Source organism: Enoplosus armatus, chromosome 10 (assembly GCF_043641665.1).
Source record: "Enoplosus armatus isolate fEnoArm2 chromosome 10, fEnoArm2.hap1, whole genome shotgun sequence".
NCBI classification, from domain to species: Eukaryota; Metazoa; Chordata; class Actinopteri; order Centrarchiformes; family Enoplosidae; genus Enoplosus; species Enoplosus armatus.
The window spans coordinates 6,735,826-6,760,587 of record NC_092189.1 but is presented as its reverse complement, the minus strand read 5'-3'; the positions used below and the strand labels follow the sequence as shown (position 1 = coordinate 6,760,587).

The 24,762-nt window shown below is 42.3% G+C and overlaps 1 protein-coding gene across 6 annotated transcripts in view; it reads left to right on the top strand.

The window, feature by feature from the left end:
- tenm2a (teneurin transmembrane protein 2a) overlaps positions 1-24,762 on the top strand; it is a 146,137-nt gene that overhangs the window by 9,781 nt on the left and 111,594 nt on the right. For 3 of the 6 annotated variants that reach the window (XM_070913300.1, XM_070913299.1, XM_070913298.1), the window contains exon 2: positions 7,484-7,774. In XM_070913300.1, coding sequence (XP_070769401.1) covers positions 7,484-7,774 — 291 coding nt within the window. Of the gene's footprint in view, positions 1-6,031; positions 6,077-6,208; positions 6,248-7,483; positions 7,775-14,496; positions 14,548-24,762 lie in introns of all 6 variants that reach the window. The other 3 variants (XM_070913301.1, XM_070913296.1, XM_070913297.1) reach the window with 3 other exon arrangements.

The following is a 24,762-nucleotide window of genomic DNA, read 5'->3' as shown; positions in this document are numbered from 1 at the left end:
TCCCAGTCTAGTAAACTTTGGCCTCCTATTCATGGATGAGAGGTGTTTCACTGCTTAGCGCTACACCTCTCAGTGACAAGACCTCCTCCAGAGTGCATGGTGTTGTGTCATGTCCTGTCATGTCCTGTCCAACCCAGACTGCTGTCCTCTGGGCAGGAGTAGAACTAGCCCAGGGATGGATGACATTTGTCACACCTATTTTGGTCTCCTCATTAGGAGGTGCAAGGGCCCCTGTGGTTTAGACGGGAGCCAGAAGAACGGATGTCATCTGGGAGGTGTGGGAAGTGTTTGACCATGACACTCCTATTTGGGCATATCTGTTAAGTTGTTACTGCACTGCTAATGGTGGCGTTAATGACATGCCACATGCTATGGGATATGTACGTGTGTATGCATGTGTGTGTGAAATGGATTTTTGATAATCAACACCAAACGCTAGGAGGCTGACTGTCAGTGTGCCCTGTCATCCTGTCACGACATGTCAGTCACACAGGGAAGGTAATGCTGTAACATATTTCAGCTCCTGCCACTCACTCAAGGATCGCTTTGGGAGACAACAAATGTTGAAAAGAAGACATAACAGCAGTTAGAAATTGAGCCTTTTAATGAAACAATAAATATATTTACATCCACATTCAGATTTGATAAAACAATTTCAGTTTCACTCTTTCCCAAAGCAACATAAACATGATTTTCTTCATTTCAAACAAACCTTACTTTTGTTCCTGACATGCACATTACGATGAACAAGCACGCCAGTCTTTGAAGTAATAGCATGTGTGCTAACACTTTGTTTACTTATTACAGGAAAATGCTCATGTTTATTCCCCAGATGTCAAGATAAAGCATTTTAATCTTGACGGCGTTATCTGCTACAAACCACTTTGTCTGTAATCCCGGCAAATAAGAGTCAAAGAATAATCTCCTTTTTTGAGGGATGAGGCATTTTATCTGATGGTCATGAGAGTGATGAGCGAGATTAGATGTTTAGCCAAAGAGAAAAGAAAGACTTCTACAGTAATACCCTTAAACCCTTTAATACTCCAAAATAAGGGGTTACAGGTTGTCTAGAAAGCTGATCTGGGTGTCAAAAAAGCATAGATCTTCTTCTTATTAATGGGATTGTTGTTGTTTTTTGAATAGCTAAGAGGCCCAATCAATTTTTGACCATATGAATTGACCAACAGGTATTGTATATTATCAAGAACACTGATGTTGAGAATTCTGCTAAACCCCAGAGTATGTGACCCCACATGGCAAATGCCTTGTGCTTAAGTTTAAGGAAATAAACCCTAACTACCGTATAGTTAAGCTTGGCAACTAAGACACAAAGTTAAAGCTGTATTAATCTTTTTTTTGTTGTTGTTTTAGGCCACCAGGACAAGCTGTAAACACTGACTTATTAACACCTTATTAAGTCGCTAAGATGAACGTGTTAGCAAACGCATCCAGCAGACACAGAGCAACATTAGCATTCATTTGGAGTCGTGTTTCTGGTCTTCACCAGCTCCTGAGGGAAATATCTGGCTCTTTAGCTGCTAAATGTTCCACCATGTTCACCAGCTAGTCGCTGTCTTTGACTGTGTGCTGTTTGGTGCCAGGCAGGTAGCATACAGTGGGTTTATTAGAGCTTTATCGTTGACAACAGCTGTCTGCTGCATCTAGAAATGAGGTTGATGAGAGCGGCGAGAGTGAACCACAACAGTAAAGTTGTGGGCCGTAAAACCAAAACAATGAGCTGAAAGACAATAAAACGCTCCATAGAGCTGAGGGGAACGGCATAGTCGAGTTATAAGCAGACGAAGAAAAAAAAGCCAGCATTAATTGTAGTCCTGTGAGACACTCAAAGAAACTCCAATCTCCCATCTCCAACCTGGCCTCCACACCCTTCTTTTCTGCTTCGCTATCATGGGCACACCATTTCCTGCACTTAACTTTAGCATTTGGCTGAAATCGTGAGCTGCAGAATGGTTCAATATGAACTTAGGGTTACCTGCCTGGTATTTTTCATGCGTAATTGAAGAGTTTTTTCTTTATAGAAGAGAAATAAGTTTTGTATGGAAAAAAAAAAAAAAAAAAGAAAATAGTCATACCAAAGATGGAGATCTCATTATCAGCATCTGTAGAGGTTTTGTTCATTAGCATCCTCACTTCTGATGGGTGTACATATGCACCCGTGCAACATTTTACACACTACTTCACCTCGTCTCCATGGAAACCCTGATTTGTGAAGATGTTTATTAGTATTCTCTACTGCCGCACTCTGTGTTTGTGTGCAAGTGTGTGTGTGTGCGAGAGCGATATGTGCGACAATTATAGCTGCACAACAATCCCAGAAAACGCCATCCTCACTCTCACAAACAGCAGTGACCTTGAACCTCGACCTTTGCGCGACACGTGCTCAAGTCAAAGCCGCACGACTCTTTCTCGCTCTCTGTCTCTCTGCTTAGGTGCTTTCATTAAATCCACCATGTTGGCTTATCGTTCGAGTATGCACAGTACTCCTCTGTCTGTCTGCGCTCCGCCTCTGTCTCTCTCCCTGCAGAAACTGTTTACCATGACCGAGGATTTCATCATTCTTCCCTACCTCATCTTATGATCCCCCTTTTTCGTCATCAGCTCGTCTGACTCTCTATTTCACTCCCAATTTCATTTTATTTTTTTTTCCCTTATCAACTTAAGAGGAAGTATATATTCCCTTCTTCACACGCCAGCAACCTTTGTGAACTAAACTGTGGATGAATTCAGTGACCACATCTTTCAAAATTCATGAATTCATGAATCTTCTCCCTCAAACTCCAGCAATTGTCTCGGGACTGTAATCCATTTTGCATGTGTTTACATACTCATTTTCTTTTTTCTAATTTCATTACTATCTATACAAAGAGGGGAACACTTTGGAAGAGGTGATTTACATTAACATAGGCAGGGATAGAGTGTGTCTGATAGTGGCCGTGAGAGTGAGAGGAGTGTGTGTGTGTGTGTGTGTGTGTGTGTGTGTGTGTGTGTGTGTGTGTGGTGGGAATCGAGGCGACAGAAAGGAAGATCTGTACTGTAGTCTCCGACGAGCAAAGAGCCTGCTGTTATTCCTCTATATCTGTAGCATAACTAGATGTCCTTAACATATAGCATGTCATATTTTCATAGTGTGTATACAAAGAGCTGCGTTTATTCTAGTAAGATAAGATAAGATAGGACTTTATTAGTACCCAGGGGGGAATTCACACATTACAGCAGCACAGGAACAGGGTAAGAGGTAAGAAAACAAATAACAAGTTGAATGAAATACATAAAGATTAAATATTTGAAGTATATAATTTAGAGAGATTGTTTTTTGTATTTTGGAAAAAAAGTTACAACAGACACTCAAACACTAATAAGAGGTATCATTATATATTCTGTATATACTCTATGTATAATTTTGCTACTAAAGGTGTGTTCCTGTCGAGGCAAGACCTGGTTACGGTACAAATCAAACCAATGTTCCCTGTCCTTTATTTTTTAATAGCGCACTGAGCAGCTCAATGATTTCTTTTCAAATGCGCCCAGCAGGAGAGACAAGAGAGCAAGTCGAGTTGGGATTTGATCCCAGGAGAGCAGTGAGCCCTGAAAGTTGGGTCCTGCTGTAACTACTGTGTTGTCTTTGTCATTTCCACTGTTTCCCTGACTGTTTCCCTGACATTTCTTCACTTCTCTCACTGCTCTCTATTATTAGCAAGGAAAAATGCACATACATATATATATAATTGCTTCATAATTCACAGAAAAGAAAAACACAAAAGAGAAATTCCTTTTTTCAGGGATCCTAAAGTGCAGTGCAGATGAATATTGAATTGGATGCAAATGAAAATGGAAAATATTAAGAAATGACACATTTTGGCTGCTATTAGGCACAAATTCTAGCATTTTCTTAGCTGTGACAAAGAAAATTAGTCTTTTACTGTTTTTCAGCTCTTTCAGGGGATTGTTGGGGAACCTACGGTGCACAGTTGCAATTGCTTTCTGATTTTGATGCACCGTCCACCCAGGAGAAAATCAGTTCACTAGTTCGGCACTTCTGAGCAAATCAGAGCGTGTTCTGAACTGGCGCTCCCTCCAAAGCTCAAAATGACTTGTCCGAGGGTGGCCTGCACTGCAAACTATTGGAACTGGAAAAAGCAACATAATTGCGGGCACTGAAGCCCACACGTTCTGCCTGTTTTACATCCTTTAGAGAATTACACGGTGGGGTGAGGGAAAGTCAACCAGCATAATGCAGAGTCCTGCTGCCTATACTTTGCCTGTCAAACTGCTAACAAGCACAAATGATTTTTTAATGATAGGCCCCTCTATCCCACAAAGCTATCTACTCACAAACACTCGCGTACACACATACACACACACATCGTTCACGTTCGCTCCCACACACATCCATAATGAGTTTTATCAAGGGAAGTACATGTGGTTTAATGGATCACTGCGAATGCCATTCCCACTCACACTATTGTATTCGAGTTCCAACAAGATGCTTCTTTTTCCCCGTGTCACTTATTTTTTGGGGACGCAATGTGCAGTGCATGAATACTCCAAATGATGATGTATCTCAGGTGCAGGAAAGTTCCTCCTGAGTAAAGAAACAACTTCATTAGTTCTGGTTTTCTTGTCATTCCCGTTTCACTTAATATAGCCCCCTTTTCATTTAATTTCCATTTCAGCTCAGTCGTTTACATCTGATATTCGGTTTCCATGCATGCTGAAAAACAGGCTTGCATTCTATAACATAGACTGTGTAACCTAGTAACTCTTTTTCACACATACTTGCACTCACATTCACACTGTTGTACTGTCTTTGTTTCTCTCCCTTCCTTCCACTCTGCTCTTCTGTCTATTAGTGAAAAATCTCATGCACATACATACACATTGTTAACCCACCTGTTAGTTCTACTAGGTCATGGTGTGCATGTTTTTTGTCTTTCTTGTTATTCCTATTTCATTTAATATAGCCATATTTTCATTTGAATTTGATTCAGCATGTACTGATTTAGGCCCGCACCTCGTATTCTGCTTCCATGTGCACTGAAAGTACCTAACTCAGTCACCCTGTATTCTCTTGATCTCTTTCGCTTCCTCTCCCTCTCACACACACACACACACACACACACACACACACACACACACATACATTATGGCATGTGTTTCTTTTCAAATCTGTTTTCCTTCCTTCCGCTCTGTTCTTTGCTCTTTTCCCCCTCTATCAGTGAAAAGGCATTCAGGAAAGCATTCTATTTTGTGCTGCTTTTGCCCCACAGTAGTCTAATCCAGATGTACAACACATTCATGTTGAATGCACAGATCGACTGACAGACAAACATACATGTCAACACTTACACAATGAACAGACGCAGATGTGCGCAGCCCAAGGCAACTGCCGAAGCTGCTCAAGGCTCCAAACACACATTAATGCACATTATAAGCGCAAGAATGACAACAACAGTGTTGTACCAAGAGAACGGCATTGATCTGATTAGAATTCAGCAGAGCTTTGGCCCCCACATCTGTCATAATATCATGTAACAAACATGCGATTGGTTTTCTATTTGTGGAATAACTGTGATAGATTTTCATGTCTGCTTCAACCCTTTGCACCGATCCATCTTTCTTTGAGTACATGTAGATTGTTGTGGCATCGGGCTGCGTCTACTGCTGATGGTGATAAGGAGTGATTGGATTTTGCATGTGTAATCACTGGTTATGGGATGTTAATTGTACAGAGCGGTGGCCTGTGGGATGTAACATTAGATATGTGTGGCAAGCACACACACACACACACACACACACATGCACGCACACTTTCATGTTGCTGTCACGTTGCGTTTGTTTAAACTAGAAGAAGTGTTTGTGGCCCAATTATTGTCATTGTAGTTGGATGGGATGATTTGCATAAAGACTAATCCTAGCTGTGATTGTGGTGTAGACACTTTTCTAGCGAGCAGTTTGGTTCAGGATGATTTGCTGACTGATGTTAAAGAACCCATGTGCTCTACTCTCTCAGGCCTTCTGGAGTTCTCCCCCGTCCTCCTACGATACTTCATCTCAGGTATGGGTTCAACGTCTAGATGTTAGATTCTGTGCATACAGTAGTACCATAGTGTAAATTACCAACAGATGGTGAAAGTCCCTAGTGTCACGTATAGTAAAGAAGGTTCCTTTTGTCATCCTTTATGATAAGTGGGAGGAAAAGACAAAGAAGACAAGAAGACAAGGAATGGTAATATCCCCTGATGTCTTGAAGTGCTTGGGTGCCTTCGTAGCTGGTTGGATGCTTGGCAAGCTGCAGCCTAGAAACTGAATCCACCTGTGGAGTTACTCGCTTGCCTCTGCTCTGTAGTCCAGCCCATCTGTTTGTCTGAGTAGAATTATAGAGCCTTTCACCACTCCCCGGCTAAGTTTTCCTTTCAGGCCCTCCCTCTCCTCTTTACTTCCAGCGCAACTCTCAAGTTTTGGCGAGGCTGTGAAGAGGAGCCGTGAAGATCCAGCAGACGATTTTCTTCTGTTTAATTCCTCTCTCTCTGATTGCGTCCGTACGCCTGATGAGTCACAGTTAACCCAGTCACACAGCTGTGTGATTCCCTGCGCATTGATTCATACAGTGCGCCGCCACAATGCAAACCTCTCTTCACTCGCCTCTTCCTTTCCCCTCCCTCACAAACTGCTAATGAAGTGAATCACAACTGTTTTTCCCCCGATCCCTTTACCCCAACAGCTGATGGTGAGCGATTGCATCCACAATACTCTTTTAATTAGTATAGAGAATAAATTGGTTGAGCATGCCTTTTTCCTTAATTGCTTTTTCCTCAGCTTGGATTTAATTGGGCTGCAGCACTGTTTATTGATCTCCTTTGATGTGCTTTAATTTGGATAATTTTATATATTTATTTTGGACGTGACGAGTCGGTTTGTCTTGAGGGGGAGAGTGTTAGGCAGCGGGGCCGATACTGCAGCAGACTGCTGCAGTATATTCAGTGGGCCTGGGGTCCAGCGTGTGATGGCAACTAGGTGGGGAGATGATCAAACCCAGAAGGCAGCAAAGCAGCTCCACTACAGTCTGAGAGGCCTCAAGTGAACAGCTCTTTGATCTCACATCAACACCTCATGAATGCCAATGCGCAGCAGTAAAGCGAGGGAGGCAGGCCTTCTAAGGCAGCCTTAACAGGCCTGCAGGCCAGTACATATTCCTTCCAGCAGCTAGTTTGTAGTTTGTGCCTGATTCATGCTGCGTCATCTCTCCCCCTCCTGCCTGCCACAACAAAGCCCAATTTTCAGCCTCCGCCTCCACAGTTTCATAATTAGTGTGCTTCTCTGCGTGTGATTGTGGGTTTGTTTGCTAGATATGCGTGTGCGTTTGCTCGTGCGAGCATTTGTTTGTGTGAATGTCTCCATTTGCTGCTTTTGCTTGTATTACTCTCTGCACCCCAACTTTGTAACGCCACTTTCTCCCTCGCAGGGGGCAACTTCACCCTGGCCGAGCTGGGAGTATGTGAACCCACTCCCCCTCCGCACCCCGCTGCCGTTCCCTACTGTCCCGACCTGGGCCTCCTTCAGAGGGGGTACTCCCTCAGCGCCGGCTCCGATGCCGACTCGGACCCTGAGGGGCCGCTGTCTCCAGAGCGAGCCATCCAGCTGTGGGCCGGACGAGGAAGGGTAAAGTCCCGCCGCAGCTCAGGAGTGTCCAGTCGTGAGAACTCGGCCCTCACCCTCACCGACTCGGAGAATGACAAGTCTGACGATGAGTCAGGTAAGAACAAGGACTCGTGAAAGTGTGGTCAAGGTGGTAGGTGTACATCAAAATACAGGCACATTGATTTGAGAAAAAGTGGGTAAGTCGAGGGAGCAAGAACAGATCAGAGAGGATGCGTCGTGGAACTGTTGTATGATCAATGTTTAAAGGGATCGTGAGTGAGAATGTATATCTTTTTGTCGATATTGTTAAAATGTCTCAAACAGACAACCATTATATGAATTGCCAGTGAGTTGGATGTATTGATTGAGTCTGTTTCTGATCTGAAGAACAGTGGTCGGACGCCCCCCTCCCTCCCCCCAGAGAGCCATCCTTATTTTCATCAATAGCACTTAGCCAAAGCCCTAACTCTAACCTCTTATACCTCTTATCTCCTGAGATCTCACCACTGGTCTGTCAGTCTTCAAAGAAATCTTTTGGATTTTTTTGTAGACTGAGCATTTTAACTTTTGTGATCCATCACCGACACGCAGTCAGAGAGAAGCTATTCTTTATTTTTTCAAGTGCATCCTTTGAATCTCCACACGAGTGTGATGTTCCCAGAGGGAACCTCCATCCTCTGGCAACTTTGTTTATTGCCAACTTCCCATTTCCTTGTTAATCCTGACGCAGTGGTAAACCTGCGCGCAAGCTCCGCCAAGGTGTCAATGGAGGTTAATGAAAAGTGGATGAAAGGAAAAGCAACAGTCTAATTAATTGAATTCTCGGCAGCCACGCGAATCAGCTGTGGATCAACCTCTGTTGGACTGCGGGCCTCCGAATCACAGACAACTTCTGTCGACTGATCAAACTACTCAACACCTATTAAACACGTCAAGAAACACCTTCCCAGAGACGTGCCTCTCATCCCATCACCCGATAATTGCTTTGTGGTTAATTACCAAGCTAATCTTGCAGCTGCAGATATCAGCCGCAGACGCTGCTCTCACTCTCTCTGTCTCAGGGCCAGAACACTATTGAGCGCTCTGTCGCCGGCATTTCCAGACCTTGTAAAATTAGCTTCTTAATCCAGAACTATATTGTGATAATCATTTGCCTGCAGTATGATGTCACTGAGTGTTGATTGTTGAGAAGATCAAAAGTTGTTTTTTTTTTTTTTTTCCAGTTTCCAAAAAGAAACTTTGTCAGAAAGTGTTATTCATGGTTATTTTTGTGCTCCTACGGGGTCTAAGCATTCACTTGTCTGTTGTGGAAATTCATATTGATGATTATGCCGAACATGTGTCAAATCAAAGTCAATTCAATTAAATGCGAGTATTCAAAAGTTTGCCTTCTATAGAGGCGTTCAGGGGAACTACCGGCTCACGCCTTTAGGCTCGTCTCATGGATTCACAGACCAGAGATTTAGATCAGGCTTCTGCATTGCTGTCTCTGTCGGCATGAAGAGATCAGAGGCAGCGCAACAGCCTGATAAAAGGACCAGGTGTGTGCGCGTGTGTCTGATCAAGTCAATTCGTTACTTACTTAGTTGCTCTGAATGAGGAAAATCTCATCCTTCACTCCTGCGTCTCCCTCCAAACAGAACATCTGATACTGAAGGCATGTCACACCTCAAAGCACCCTGAGGAAAGATTTCACTCCCACCAGACCTAACTGGCGCGCGTGTGCCCCGAGCAGTGTGGGTGCTGAATTTGCGTGTGTGTGTGTGTGTGTGTGTGTGTGTGTGTGTGTGTGTGTTACTGAGTCATTGTCGTTCTATATGCTATTTTGTCTGTCTACGGGTGTGAGAGTGTGTATGAGCCCGAACCCTGTATGTGTGTAGAAGTGTGAAACAGGAGCAACGGGAGTGTCAAAACAGCAGGAGGAGGATCTGAGGGTCTAATAATAGAGATTGACAGAGGCAGACAGAGAAACAACATCATAAACACATGCTAACAAATCAAAAAGACGGTGACGTGCTAAAACACCAAACGGCACGCTGCACCACTCTCATCTCGCTGCGCCTCTAACAAGCTTCAGAAGTCTCACCTCCACTTGCTTCTCCTCCTCCTCTTCATCTCCCTCCTCTCCCACCTTTCTTCTTCATCTTTCAAGCCTCTCCTCCTGTCTTCTCCTCGCTCATGCTGCGCCTCTCACCATCCCTCGTTATGCTCCTGTCAGTACAGCTTGCCAGCGTGACTGACAGGTGTCAGTTTAAGGGTCTAGGGTTCCCCTTCGGGGCAGGAGCGTGCGTGCGGATGCATGTGTGCGTGTGCCCTATTGCAGATTTCACTACCAAAATAGAAAGCCCTGAGAAATGGTGACAGATATCACAAACCTCTGGGAAAGTACTATTTGTGTTTGTGTGTGTGTGTTTGCGTCTGCAGGGCGACTGGCTGCAGAGTAACTGATGGATACATTCACAGCTATATTTTGCCTCCTATCTTTCATCTTCATTACTCAGTTTATGTTAAATGATAATAAGTTACAACTTAGGAAGACTATTTCTTCCCATATTCCAGGTTGCCTAACTACATGTACTATTTATAAATGTTTGATCCTGGAAGAGTTGAAAAGTCTGGAACACAAACAAAACAAAACCTGAGTCGATAACAAATTAAAGAGTGTGATCTTTTGGATAGATAGCAGGTGCCTTTGCTAGTCTCAACACAATTAGCACCACATACAGTGTACACCTAATGTAAACAACTAGAACTCACATAACTGGCACAGAGAACTCCATGCAGGAGTGTGTATATATATATATATATATATAAACATACATAGAGAGAGGATTTGAAATATGGACTGGCATCCATCTTCTGATGGATTAGGATTCTTTTTTTTTCTATGATACTTAAGCAAACACATATGCACTGGGGCTGGGCAACACGGTTGAAATCAATGTTATGATATAAAAGTTAATAATAAAAGTTGTTTTTTTTTCACAATAAGGCAAATATAAGTAAGACTGCAGCAGGAACAGTGTTTTTTTTTGTCGATTTAGAAATTAAATTTTTTTTTGATTTTTGTTTTTGTTTTTTTGTTTTTTTAAGCATTGTTTCGGGCATTTTACTTTATTGGATAGTGACAAAGGACCCGGGCTGCTGCAGCAAGGACTCAGCCTATATGGTACGTGCTCTACCAGGTGAGCTACCGGGGCGGCATCTTTTCCATCAGTGGATGGAGTTTGCACAGTTGTCGTGGAGATGGTACAATCGTCATCACATGACAAAATATTAGAAATTTGGTCACGTTATTTTGATAGCTTCAATAACAAGTTTCTTTGAGTCATTAATTTGGAGTTTTGTGAAATGATGATAATCACAATATCCATAATATTCCATTGATAAACAGTGATATTGAATTATCGTCCAGCCCTAATACACACACAGACATGAATGCATGCACACAGACTAACCTTCATAGCCTGTAACAACATTAAACACAACACCCAGCTTAACAACAGAACAGCAGACCTACAGACGCATCTGACCATGGTGTGCATGTGTACAGGTTACTCATTCAGAAACGTGGTTCACTTGTGTTGTTGTTTTCCTCCGCAGATCTCTGGCACCTGTTCAATCCATTTCTAAACTAAAACTCTAACTAAAAATTATTTTTTCATTTGTTTTTTTCATTTACTGCTAAATTCCAATTACCGACAAGTATGTAAAGCCTTTTAAATTAGTTCCCTAAATGCAACTCAGGGATTTCAAAGTTTCCCTACATCCAGCTTTATTGTCGAGTATTGAATAAAGACACTTGGCTTTTATTGCCCCTTCCAGACACTATTAAAATAAAGAGACTAGAACGTTGACTTGGCAGAGCCAATACAAGTTTCGTTTGCACAAGCAACCCAGCGAGACAAACAAATATGGGCATGGAGAGCAGCATTGGGAGATTTCATTTTGGCAAAGTGGAGGAAGAGATTTACTGTCACACTGTGCACTGCCTCGTAAAACGTCCGTCTGGAAACACGGGCAGGAGAATGGGAGCGCTTGTAAATTCCCACAGCAGTCCCTGATGGCCGCATCCAAACTGCATTGATCAAGAGGGAGAATGATTAAAACATGCATTAGATGAAATAAGATCAGGCTTTGACATTGATTTAAACCTGAAGCCCTGGGCAGACCTTATGGCCACAATCTATAGTCCAGTGCTCTGCACATGGTTTGTGTGTGTGTATGTGTGTGTGTGTGTGTGTCCATATGCCTCTATATTTCCCTCTCATTAAATAGCAGCCTGTTAAGGAAACATGCGGAATCTAATTCAACTTCAGCATTGTTTTCCGTCAATAAATCTCGGGATTACTCATACAGCCGACTTTATGAACATAGACACGCAGCGGCCGCACACTCCACAGTCAAGGCCCAATCACACATGCATGCTGATTAGCTGCTTTCATACAATCTCCCTCTACGCCTTCCTTCTCTGGCCCAATCTCTCCATCTGGTCGACTGGATAATAAATCATAGGGTGGTATTGTGACGTATGTGACAGGGTGTATTAATCTCGTAATTAGAGAATGAAAAGGTGGCGCTAAATTTAGTCTGGCCTTTCTGCCTAACCCTGCCCCCCTGTCTGGGCATGCTCAATTGCCTGGTTTCCCTCACTGGCGTCTTCTTTATTGGAGGGGGGGGGGGGGGGGGGGGGTTAGGGGCTTAGAAACTGGTCTGTGCTATTATGGTTATGTTTTAACTTTATGCTAATTTTCTTTTTTTAACAAAGCCGAAAAAACGTTCAAAATGCCGCTTAAAACATCTGCAGTCAAAAGTTTTTTTGTTTTTTTTTTGGATAGCTGGAGCTGCAATTATGCTTTATAAAAGCCGCGTTGCGCAAAGTGAATCCTGATTAACTAATCAAATTTGCTAGCACAGGTGGCAGAGTGCCTGCACTTGTGCTGTCCTCTTTATTCTTTTTTTTTTACCGCACGATTCCGAGTCCACCAGAACTCAAACCACGTTCAAGTCGGATTTTGTGTTGTTACTTTTAGAGACTGTTCAGAAGGGGAGCACTGAAAGGATTGTGTTGTAATCAAGGTAAATTAAGATAATGTTTAATTATGGTCATTTGGGATTTTGAATAAAAAGTGCTCTATACTTTGGAATACAGATTATAATTATATGTCACACAGTGATTGTAAGACCAGCCACTCTCAACACCAGTAACGTGGTCCATGCAGCTCCTGTCGATCAAATTCAAGCAACACTTATAGAGTTGGACTGGTGGGGTCCCCCAAGACCAGCGCTGTCCCCTCAGGGTCTCTGTGAGCGTGTGTGTGAGTAAGAAACTGAGAGTGAGAGCTTGTGTGTGTGTGTGTGTGTGTGTGTGTGTGTGTTAGGAGGGTTGGGGGCATTAGCCTCTGATTGAGTTTTCAGAGAGCAACGTGGGGTGCGAAAGGCTCGACAATGGTCTAACAGAATTAGTATCTTGTGATGAATGGTGTGTGAGAGCAGCACTGACAGCTCGCTTTCACAAACACACACGACTGTGAGTGCGCGCGTGCGTGTGTGTGTGTGTGTGTGCGTGCGTGCATGTACGCCTCCATACTTCACCCACTGGTTCAAGGACTTTTTGTCCATGCAGCGAGAGCTACGCATGCTGGAATGAGCAAAATAGTGATGGACACACACACTTACACACAGATACACATGGCGTGTATCTGTAAGTGTCTAAGCTAAGCTTAACCGAAAGCTTAGGGTTTGAAAAATGCCCTGCAATCAGGATCAATAAAGATTGGTCTATTCAACATACTGAACACAACGCTCATACATGCTCACACACAGTCAAACACAGTGATGAATAAAGAAATAAACATGCACAAGCCCTCATTGTGTGTCTCTGACTCAATAAAGCATTGTTGGACCAGAGTTGATATTGAAGAGAAGGTCAATAATACACACACACACACACACACCAAGGCAGACACACACAGGAAGGCAGGTGCACACACACAGATGCATAAGAGCAGTGTTTAATAAAAGCCCTGGGATATTGATCACAGTAGATGGATGCTAACTCACATTAAAGGGGGGAGGGGGTCTGGAGTGATGGAGAGGAGAGAAGAAGAAGAGAGAAAACATAAATGATGAACAAATGGAAAGGGAGAGATGAGGCTGGCATTTTCACATAAAGCCGACAATGAAGGCATTCAAAAACTGTGTTATGGTGCGTTCTTGGTGTGAGCGGGCAGCAGCTGCATCTGCAGTGAGGGCCCACCCATACTAACGGTGTTATTATCAGGTAAAAGGGAGTCACAGGAGCGGTGAAATATCATTGGCGTCGGACTTGTAACTTGCTGACGACTATGCTGCTGCCCTAATAGGGAATTTAGCCAGCCGTAATGGCCTCTCATGCCATCTTCAGACCTGCCAGAGAAAGGGAGAGGAAAGAGATAGAGAGAGAGGGAGCACTGAGAGCAAATTGAGAATTCTCCAGCCAATTATGAGTGATCATATTTTCCCCTGCATGGTGCTGAAACTACTTTTGTACTTTAATGGTCAGCGCTTTGCTCCCTAATGAAGGCTGGAGGTATCAGATTGAGAGTAAGAATGAGGGAAAAAAGGTAGATGATGAGAGGGCGGCAGGCCACATTCACTTTGTTTTTTTGAACCACATCTCGCATCTACTTTGTATTAGTTTTACTTTTGTTAAAGCGTCTCTGTGCTCTTCCTGTCCACCTTCTGTTTGTTTTGTTTTTACTCTCAAACTCATGCTTTCCTTCTTGATTTGTCATAACCTTTTTTGTTTCTTTTCTCCCGCTTTTTTCTTTCTTTCCTAAATCCCTTCTCGCCCAGCTTACCTAGATGATGAGGAGGATGAGGATCCGTTTGGGGACTATGTGATCAGTAAGTCACATCTGACTGTAGTTTCTTCTAGGATTACCTGGCCCACTGTAGGCCTATCAGCTTGTATGTGATTGTGTTTGATGTGCTCCTGTTCCCTTTGTTGTATTTGTCAGTGCGTGATTTACTGTTTTGCCTATAAGTTGATGTTTTTATGAAAGAGGCTGTTGCACACGGTGTAATAGCTTCTAACTGCTCCAGCTAAGCGAGAGTACAACATTATCCCTGATTTGGTTGAAAGGCTTGCTCCCTTTTGAAAGTATGATTGCGCATATTACTGTAATTGTTGTAATACTCACACGTCTACAATCGAAACATTACATTTTCTTCAGTCCATTGTTATAATTCGTCAGGATGTTGGCGTTTGCTGGAAAAAGGGGCAGTAAAATAAATTGCCTCCTGTGCTCTGGTGTTTCATCTGATACAAGGCGAGGCTATTGTTCTTCCTCACATGCCTCATCTGCATTTACGAGCTCCTTTCATTATGATCTCCTGTTCATTAGCACACGTCCAACTGGTTAATCTCTTTGCACTTGATCAGAGAAAATTTCCCAGAGGGTGCTTCTTCTCTTTTGTTATTTTCTTTTTCCTCCTCCACAATCGGAAAGTCAGCCATATTTACTCGTGTCTCGTAGATTGTTTGTCTCTATGAGCGTGAATTAGTGTTAATGTTTGTGTTATTGGGCTGTGGAGTTTTCATCTGTTTTCATTAGTAGGATCAGAGCCGTAGGAGTGAGTGAGAGTAGAGCGTGAGGTAGAAAAGGAGGAAAAGAAGCCCATAATGTATGTTCGGAGGTGAAAGTTGTTTTTTTATGCCATATGGTTTGTGTAACAGGATTTTATTTTTTTTTATGTTATGTACGCGTTCAACCTTGTATTAAATAGAAAGGAAGTTAAGACATTCATGCACGTTGTGGCAAAGAGCTGAGGAGATAATAGAGGTTGCCTGCTCGGGATCACGTAAAGCTTAATCTTCTTGAAGCTCTTTTGAACTGATAGAAAAAGGTGAATTCACAAAGTACAGCACACAGTCGCAGGGACACACATTTACAGTAGGTGAACTCACACACACACACACATATATATACATACATTCAGTAGATTAAGTGTTCCAGAGAAATATGCAGCTTTAAACCTGCCTCATTTGTTCTGAACTCCACATGTACAGGATATGAATAATGGAGCTTAATTACACTGACACTTTTGAGTGAAATTGTTGTTGATATAAATCTAGACATTGCTCTTCTGGTTGTTCAATTTGAATACTTATGTGAGGCAAGGTTATCACAGCTGATATTTACTGATGTTAATTTCCCTCTATGCCTTATTTTATTACTTTGTGTCTGTGGAAGCACGCCAGAAATGCACTTTTTGCTGCACACAGTCTCCTTGGTTTCTGGTAAGCAAATAATCATGACTTCCTTGGAAATGAAATGAAATATATTTTATTTACCATACCTCAAATATACCGTATAACAATAACTGGGAAGGATAACATCTTGATGCCTCACTACAGTATGTTCTCACGCATTTCATTTTAAGAATCAATGTAAAGTAGTTTTAGATAAAGGTTTTAGATGAAAGATGTGCACCCCATCCAGATCCAGAAAATGATTTTACTTAAGATGTGTTACAGACAACGAAACTGACAGTTCATTACTGATACTGATGTAGAAGAAACAGTGCTATCAAAAGCCAGAGTCTGACAACTGTGCAAATCAAAAACTCCCATTCTCCCACCACCACTTCTTGCAATTATTAAAGCAGTATTTCATTTTGGTACATTTTAAGTTTTCAGCTCTTCAGCAGCATTCAATTTCCAACGAGACCTACCCCGGCTGACACCACAGGGTTTCTGAATTTATTTCTAAGTTTTATTCCAAAATTGAAATAAGGAACACTAAGTTCTCACAAGAAGTAAGGCCCAGCATACACAATGAAATATTATTGTCATGTAGTTTTCTTGTTTAAATGAATTCAAAATTAGGAACAAATATATACTTTTTCATAAAAAGTAACCAGCTCACCTCATGCATATTTCTCAAAATAACATCGAAGTACAGCATTTGATAGAGCAATTACTGAGCGATCAACCCAGTCAAACGTTCATACAGAAGTCCAAGTCACATGTCACCTGTCCAAGGAATGATATACAACCCACCAGTGGTTGTAGGGGACATCAGGCTATGTCCTCATCAATCTCTTGAACTGGCACATAGGCAATGGTGTTGGTGCTATATATACACATAGGTACAAAGAGCAGCGATTACTGGCACATCAACTGACCATTATCAACTCATATACTGGTTTCACCATCAAAAATATAAATGTTTTTGACTAAGTGAAGCCTGTCCTACTATTTTGTTGAAGGATAATGTTGAGATTGTGCAGGTTTACTCCTGGTTGTGGAATGCCACCCGTATCCAAATGTCTACCTGTATAAACCCTGTTTATTACCTTCAAATTAGACTTTTAAATTGCTTTTCAGTATGTTTGAAACTTCAGATTTTGTTGAAGTGATAGTTGACACACTAGCAGCTTGGCTCTAGTGATGGCAGTGTTTGTCTATAACTATACTATAGTTATAATTAGTTACAACTGTAGGATGTCATGGAATTTGATAAAGATATCCATGGCAGACAGGGAGTCCCCTGACTTTTCCTTTAGTGCCACCATGAAGTTGACATTTATGGTTCTAAGTGAAATGTCTCAACAAGTATTGGATGGATTTCCGTGAAATTGGCTACAGACATTCATGTTCCCCTCAGGATGAATTGTAGAAACTCTTGTGATCCTCTGACTTTTCCTTTCCCACATTCCAATCAGCATCAGCTGTGCTTTGTTTTTAGTGCTTATTGGGAATGTTAGCATGCTAAACACGCTAAACTAAGATGGTGGCGGTGGTAAGAGTTACCTGCTGAGCATCTGAATTGTCATTGTGAGCGTGTTTGCATGCTGATGTTTGCATTTTTCGCCCAAAGCACTATGCCTAAGTACAGCATCACAGACTGTTGGTCTTGTTTAAACATATGGTGGCACCAATTACCTACTGATACAAAATGGATGCAAGATAATTAGCTCAGTCTTCAGATCCTTCGGTCGGAAATATACCAGAAAACTGGCAGCTTGTCACACAGAATTGAACAGCAACAAAACATCTTGAACCACAACATAGTATTGAAAAGAACGTAACCATACAACAGTACCAATACAACATCTCTAGTTTCTGATGCTTCATTGTGCTCTCAGACATCACTGTAACATGTAACTATTTCATGTATTTGTTGTTTCATAATACATGGAGAGAGCTCTGACAGTACTAAAAAACATGAGTACAACACAAAGATATCGTTATGTATAGATGATACCTTGAGCTGTAATGGACAACCTTATTGATCTTTAGAAATATTCTCTAGAGAAGAGGATCTGAGTTTTATATGCTGTTTGGCTTTTGTTTATAGTATCAAGCTTATATCAAGTGTTTCTTAGTGTTTAAAAGCCAGTAAGGGCTTTTACTGTGCTGTGAGTCAATTCAATTAATTAATATTAATTAATCAGTGTGTTTAACCTTCTCATCCTTGCAGATTTTTTGGCATCGTCTTTACAAACTCAAACTGTGTGGTCCAAAAAGTTTCCATTGATGTGATGAAGCAGCACTATAAATAAATAGTGGCATCTTGGATTTGAATATTTCACTGACTTTGAAAAGTGATTTATCCAACTTTGAAGCTATTTAAGGGGAAAACTTATGGTTCAAGCGGTTAATGTAAGGTCTAAATGCACCACCGCAAACATTTCTGCTGGAGATTTATTGGATCTGCCAGATCGCCTGTGGTGGAAAGATGCTGAGGTATGTGAAGACATAAAGTTTGCAATCCATGTGTTTTGCATGACAACAAAGCACAGTATGACTGGGGTAACAGTCTGGAGACTGCTGACAGATCACAAACTGCATTTATTGTTTGGAAGTTAGCAGCCATAGTGTCCCGGAGAAAAATCCTGTGGGACAAGTAGTAAAAGAAAAAGTATGAGCAGTAGAGGGCAATTTTTATGAGAGCAAATCGGAGTGAATAGAGGAGGGAAGCTGTGGGAGACCAGATATCATTCAGAGGTTGTTTTTTATAATTTTTAGAAGGAACAGTTCCAGCAGCTGTCACTTTATTGTTCCAGCATACAAATAAAAAAGAAATGAGAATCAGTATCATCATTAACAGAATGGAATCAACAGTGTAGTTAATAAACCGTCATAGTCCTTTTTTTTTTTTCCATATTTTAAAAATAGAACACATCCAGCACGTTCCTCCAAAAAGACTCAGCTACCCTTTGCTGCTCTGTTAGCTTTTCCACTGTCTCTACATCAACATGTAGCAGCTGTGCTTGGCGCTCAGCGCTTCCTCCTCCAGCAGAGTGATTATGACAGGCTGATTGGTGTTTTGTTTTCTTGGGGATGAGAAGATCAATGCAGGGCTGATAGCGAGGGCTGGGTCGGGAGCGGAAAGAAAGGATAAGAGCGAATGGGGATGAGGCCTTGTCGCTTTCGAGTAGGAAACGGGGATCAAGAGATTTTCGGGGGAGGAGAGGATGGAGTTAAAAGCAGATGATAGAAAGAGGCCGGGGCTAGGAATGTGGGGGGGATTTTCGAGGATTGCAGGAGGAGATGGAGAGTGATGGATAAAGGAAGAGGGGAGCTAAGGAGGAGGAGCGATTGAGAGGAAGATCCAGATTTAACAGTTCAGTAGAAAAGATGGCTGAGGATTAACATTCTGTGACTGTCTGCGAACGCCGGGATAATCTCTGGTGTCCTGCAGAGCGCTGTGGGAAGCCCACCACTGCCATGGGGGTTGAGGCCTACCACCAGGCCTGTCACTGTGTGTGTATGAGCGCATGTGTGCGCTCATGTGTGACTCAGTCTAGGTGTGGCAGGTGGAATGAGGTGCTGATTCCAGCCCCCCACCATGCAGCGCTCTAAGCAGCTTGATGGATATGCCCCACGGGTGGCAAGAGGTGGGCGTGGCACAGGCGTTTTTTACTTCAGTGTCACGATGGCCCTTAGTCTAGAGCTAGTTTATCTCCCAGTCTTCACTTTTCCTCTGTGATTTAAAAGGGGAGAAATCTGCAATCCAGCATAATAAGAGCACACATTTTGCTTCCCTATGCAGTGAGGTGGAGTCAGTGGCTAGCTCCTCACAGAGTTTTAATCCATATTGATTTGTGCTTCATGCTGTCTCATCGAATGGTGCACAGCGCTGCGGGGCACCACACAGCATGGCGAGGCATGGCATGGCGTTACCTTGCAAGTCTGTGTCGGCCAGTGTTTGTTTATGTGTGAAACAGAAACAAATGAGGGATCTGATACATAGACACAGTCGAATAGTGCAACATTTTCACTGAGGGACACAGCCAGGTCTGCATAAGCACATATAGCACGCATACACACACACCTATAGATTATCATTGGTTGCGATTAAAGGGAGTACTCCTGCTCTTAATGAAGAAGCACGCTATCTCTTGCCTCACACAAGCCTGAAGCTTGCAGGTGTGTTAACCATGAAGTAGCAAATTTACATAATTAGCTCTGATTGGACAGTTATTTTCTCCCTTTGACGCTATATGGGGGCACAACAAAGCATTCCTTTCTTAAGCAGTGTGTCACCACGCATTGTTTATCTTCTTCAAGTTCGGGTAACTTGTTAAAATTAGATCATATTGAATTGGAAAGTCGTCGATCGCGACAGTCTGCCTTTGCCACATTTTATTTGATGTGCTTATACAAAGTGAAGTCGGAGTAAGACACCGAGCAAAGACCCTGACCCTGATTAAAACCACACTGTTCAGCAGAAACAAAAAAGCGGCAGCGTTGATGTCAATATTTCTGTTAAAACCGTTTCTTCTCCACTCAATACTTGCTGTAATAGGTTGGCTTTGTTTTGCAGGGAGTCAAATGGGAGGAAAGAGAATAGATGAATAAATCTATATTAGAGTCTCTAACCTCTGATTGTGGTAGTCCTCTTGTTTTGCCACTTAATACCCAAAGCTGGCTAATCATCAGACAAGTATCTGACTTTATCTTCCATCCATAACCGAGCATGGAGACAGCCTGGTATCTCAGCTGGTCCCAAATCTCCCTTTCTGAACCCTTTCCATGGCTAAGCCAAGTATCAGTTGTACAGGCAATGGAGCTCAAGCCCGGGAGACAGAGGAATACGACTTTTTGGATCAGCTGCTTTGGTTTTGCCATTTTTCCTCCTGGCTTGACTTTGCAAATAGGCAGAGAAGTGTTTCAGTCTGTCGTCACTCCTCTCTCTCTCCAGGTTGTCGCACTGAAAGCTTAGTCCACTGTATGTAATAGTGTAACTGTCCCACCAGTTACAATCAATAGTACACCCTGGTCACCTTTATACCTAATCAATGGGTCAGCCTAGACTACCCCAGCCTCTGTCCCCAGTGATCCCTTTGCAAAGTCATAACTATTTATTTTAGGACAGACAGCAGCAAGTTACTGTAATCAATAACAATGCATACAGTAAGTCCCAAGCTGATCTCTGAGATCAGTTGCAAGGCCAATTAAGCTATTTTCAATAGATTGGTATGAACTATATGAAGACAAATTGGTGACGCACTCTGTTCAGGCCACCAGGCAAAAAGGCACCGTTTCTGAGACATTGTAACCTGGAACTATGGAGTGACACAATCAAATAAATAGCAACCAGTTTCAAGTAAAAGTTACTCAAAGCAGCCAGAGCTGCTTTGGATTAAAAAAAACACAGTGGCTTTGTATCTGCAGCGTTTCAGCAACATTTTGCAGGATTACCACACCACTTAAGGGCTGATGTTGGTTGAAAACTCATGCTGGGTATAAAGAGAGGCTGTCCAAATCCTGTTCCTGTTCAAACCCTCCTGCCACAACACTTCCACACTCTCACACTCCTCCATGCAGAGAGATATTCAGTATACTATACAAGAGGTTTAGGCTAAGGCTATGCAGTTGTATTAGGTAGAAAATGCCTGAAAAGGACTTTTTATGAACATAAACTCAATATTACATCTCTCAGATATGGTTCATTGTACATTCCTTAACCTGAAAACCAAAGTTAACTTTATAACCTTTATAATAAAAAGTGTTCCTGCAGTGCTAGATTCAGGACTGCATCTAATATGGCTAAAATGACTGAGATGTGGTTTTGCCATTTTTGCCATTTTAACTGATATTGAATATCCTTAAATGTCACTATAGCAAATCCAACTTTTTAATGACTCACAAATTAACATCAGAGCCTTGACGTTCAGAGCACCACTTGTTGTCAAGGTGGGAAAAGCCTTGATATCCTCTTTTAAAACATGCTGCTCTATAAACAAATACTGGCACTGAAGTGGCCAACATCTGGCTAACATATCAGTCTAATCACACCGGTCTATTTTGATGATATTGACACTCTCTGTTTTTCTGCCACAGTCATCGAGTACCTTCTCACTGCACACCTCAGCGATGGGCTAAATCAGAATCATCCACCTAGATCAATATTGGTATGCTCCAGTCACCTCTGGACGTAATTAATGCAACCCAGCCCTCTGAACCTATTAAAAATGAATTGACCAATTGCAGACCTGTAGACAGCTATTGCCTCTCTATTTCTGTCCAAAGACAAAGAGGAGACATGACATTGCTAAGTATAACACTGTAGGCAAAAAAAAAAAGAAACGCTGTGAAATTCTCACAGCATGTCTTTATCTGTTCAGTGTAATCTAATTTTCAGTCTCAAGTCCTTTTGTATCTTGACACAAGTCTACATATTGGTTTTGCTTACTTTTGATTCCTCTCTTTCTTCTTTTACTTCTTCATCTCTTAAGCCTTTCAGGGTGGTGGTGGGGGGAGCTGAGGGGGGGTGAACTTCCTCATCCATGTAGCCGACCTGAGGTGCTGAGATCACTCCAGTAGCGGCACTTATTTGTCTGCTGCCACAGGACATTTCCAGCACCTGGCCTACTGTTTGCTTTCTTACCATATTCTATCCTGGTTTTTTTCCCCTTTAAAATAACTCCCCCCTCGGCCTCCAACTATTCACTCACACAGTGTGTGTGTTTGCGTGTGTTCTTGTGAGCTGTGAGGAGGCAGAAAAGCTAAATCTGGCCCTATCAGAGTGAAAATGTCAGGGTGCGTGCAAAAGAAAGATCTGTGCGTCTTTGCTCTGTAGATTCACCTGATCTTTCAGCCTTTTGCTCTGCCAATATCTCAGTATGTGTTTTTTGCATGCTAGTACCTCAATCACTGTTTTTGTTTTGTTTGTTCGTGCCTAACTTTGCGTAGGCATGCATGTCTGCGAGTGTGAGTCAAAGACAAGTATTTGACTTTTTGAACAGATCTCATTTCTGCCTTTCTTCTCCATTCTCTCTTTCATTGCTTTTGTTCCCCCGGTCTTTCAGTTCTTCACACATCTGCTGGATCTTTTCAGTTTTTTCCCACCTAACTAGAATTCATCATGAAAGCGTCCCATGGCCTTCCGAGGCCAAATATAGAAGGCAACGTCTTTTCTTTTTTTCATATACAGTATATATATTCTGTACTTATTTATTTTGCTTGGACAAAGTTGCAGTTACAGATGAAAACAGGAGTAGCCATGCTGGAAGTGGCTTTGGAGTATTCTGGCACACACTGTTGCACACACAGAAATATCCACATACATGCACACAGAGACACACATACATCAGTTAACAATTAGCCCTGAGTGTGCTTGACTCTGTATGTTAAGGACCCATCCAAAGATTGCCGGTGTGGGATGAGAGGTATGAAAAGTGAGAGATTACTCACCCTTTCCAATACGCCCACGCACACATACACACACGCACACATTCGCACTCACCTCTTTCCCTCGTCTCTCGCCCCGTCTCTGTCATGTGATTAAAAACAAAATCCTATTTTGCGTTCTCAGGCCCACACTTTTACACTGTGACACAGTGAGGTGCGTGTTATGAGTCTAACTAGCTCTGTAGCGGTGTCACATAGCCAAGTCCCTGCCTAATCAGGCCACTCACACACATGCGCACACAAACACACATGCACACACTTTGCGGAGGCCATGTGTTGGGATGGTGATAGAGGGTTGGCAGTTGGCAGACAGACAGCAGACGCTGTTCTTCGACATCAAACGTCTCAGAGCAGAATCTCACTTTCATGCCTTCTCTCTCTTTCTGTCACACACACACACACACACACACACACCGTCACACGCACAAACACAACAACACACATTTCCTCTGATCTTGCTGCCAAAACTCAAAGACTTGGAAGGACTAACACGCGCACAAGCAGGCACATACACACCGACATATTACCCAGGCACTAAAAAGTGAATTAAATTTCGTCAGCCATTGTTGAAATCTACTCTGTGAGACGTGAGTACAAGTTTTCATGTGTGGCTTGAAAATGATTCCGAATGTTTTCTTAAGACTGAACCCAGTCAAGCGTCATGATCTTATCTATAGCCACAGACAGACACAAACAAACAGACACACATGCAGTACGGATACATCGTGTAATTAACGCATACATTACAGGAAATTAAGTCAAAGGAGCTCTTGTAATATGTACAGATGGGTGAAATTAAAGGAAAAGCCTGAATAAATGAGTAAGGCAACATAACCAATTCAGATGCGTCTATATAGGGCCCGAGAGGTCACTGAATGGTTTAATGAATATTTCAGTGATCATATGCTGTGGCCTTCACAGTCTCTAGATCTCAACCCAAGTGAACACCTATGGCAGATTTTCATCAAAACCAAATGAGGGAATATCTTTTGTAAGAATGGTGTCCGTCTTTCCAGTAGAGTTCAAGAGACTCGGAGAATTGATGTGCTCTTCTGTTGGTTTCTGGAAGCCAAACAGCCTTACTAAGGGTGCGTTCACACCTAACCTGTTTGGTACAGTTCAAACAAAGTCTTTGTCCATTTGGTTCGCTTCTTCTGGGCTGGCATGAAAGCTGTCAGTCAAACTCAAACTAAACAAAGCTAACAAATTAAACAAAAAAACAAAAGGTGGGTTTTGGCACGGTTCTAATTGGACTCTATCTATCTGTTTAAATTTGGTAACCATGGTAATAGGTTTGCACATCAGCATGTGAGTGCTTATCAATCAGAAAGTGAAAAGGACATAAACAGCGGGGTGTTGTGTACTTGAGAAATCCCACAATAAAAAGTGAGATATAGCAGCCATGATAACTCTCC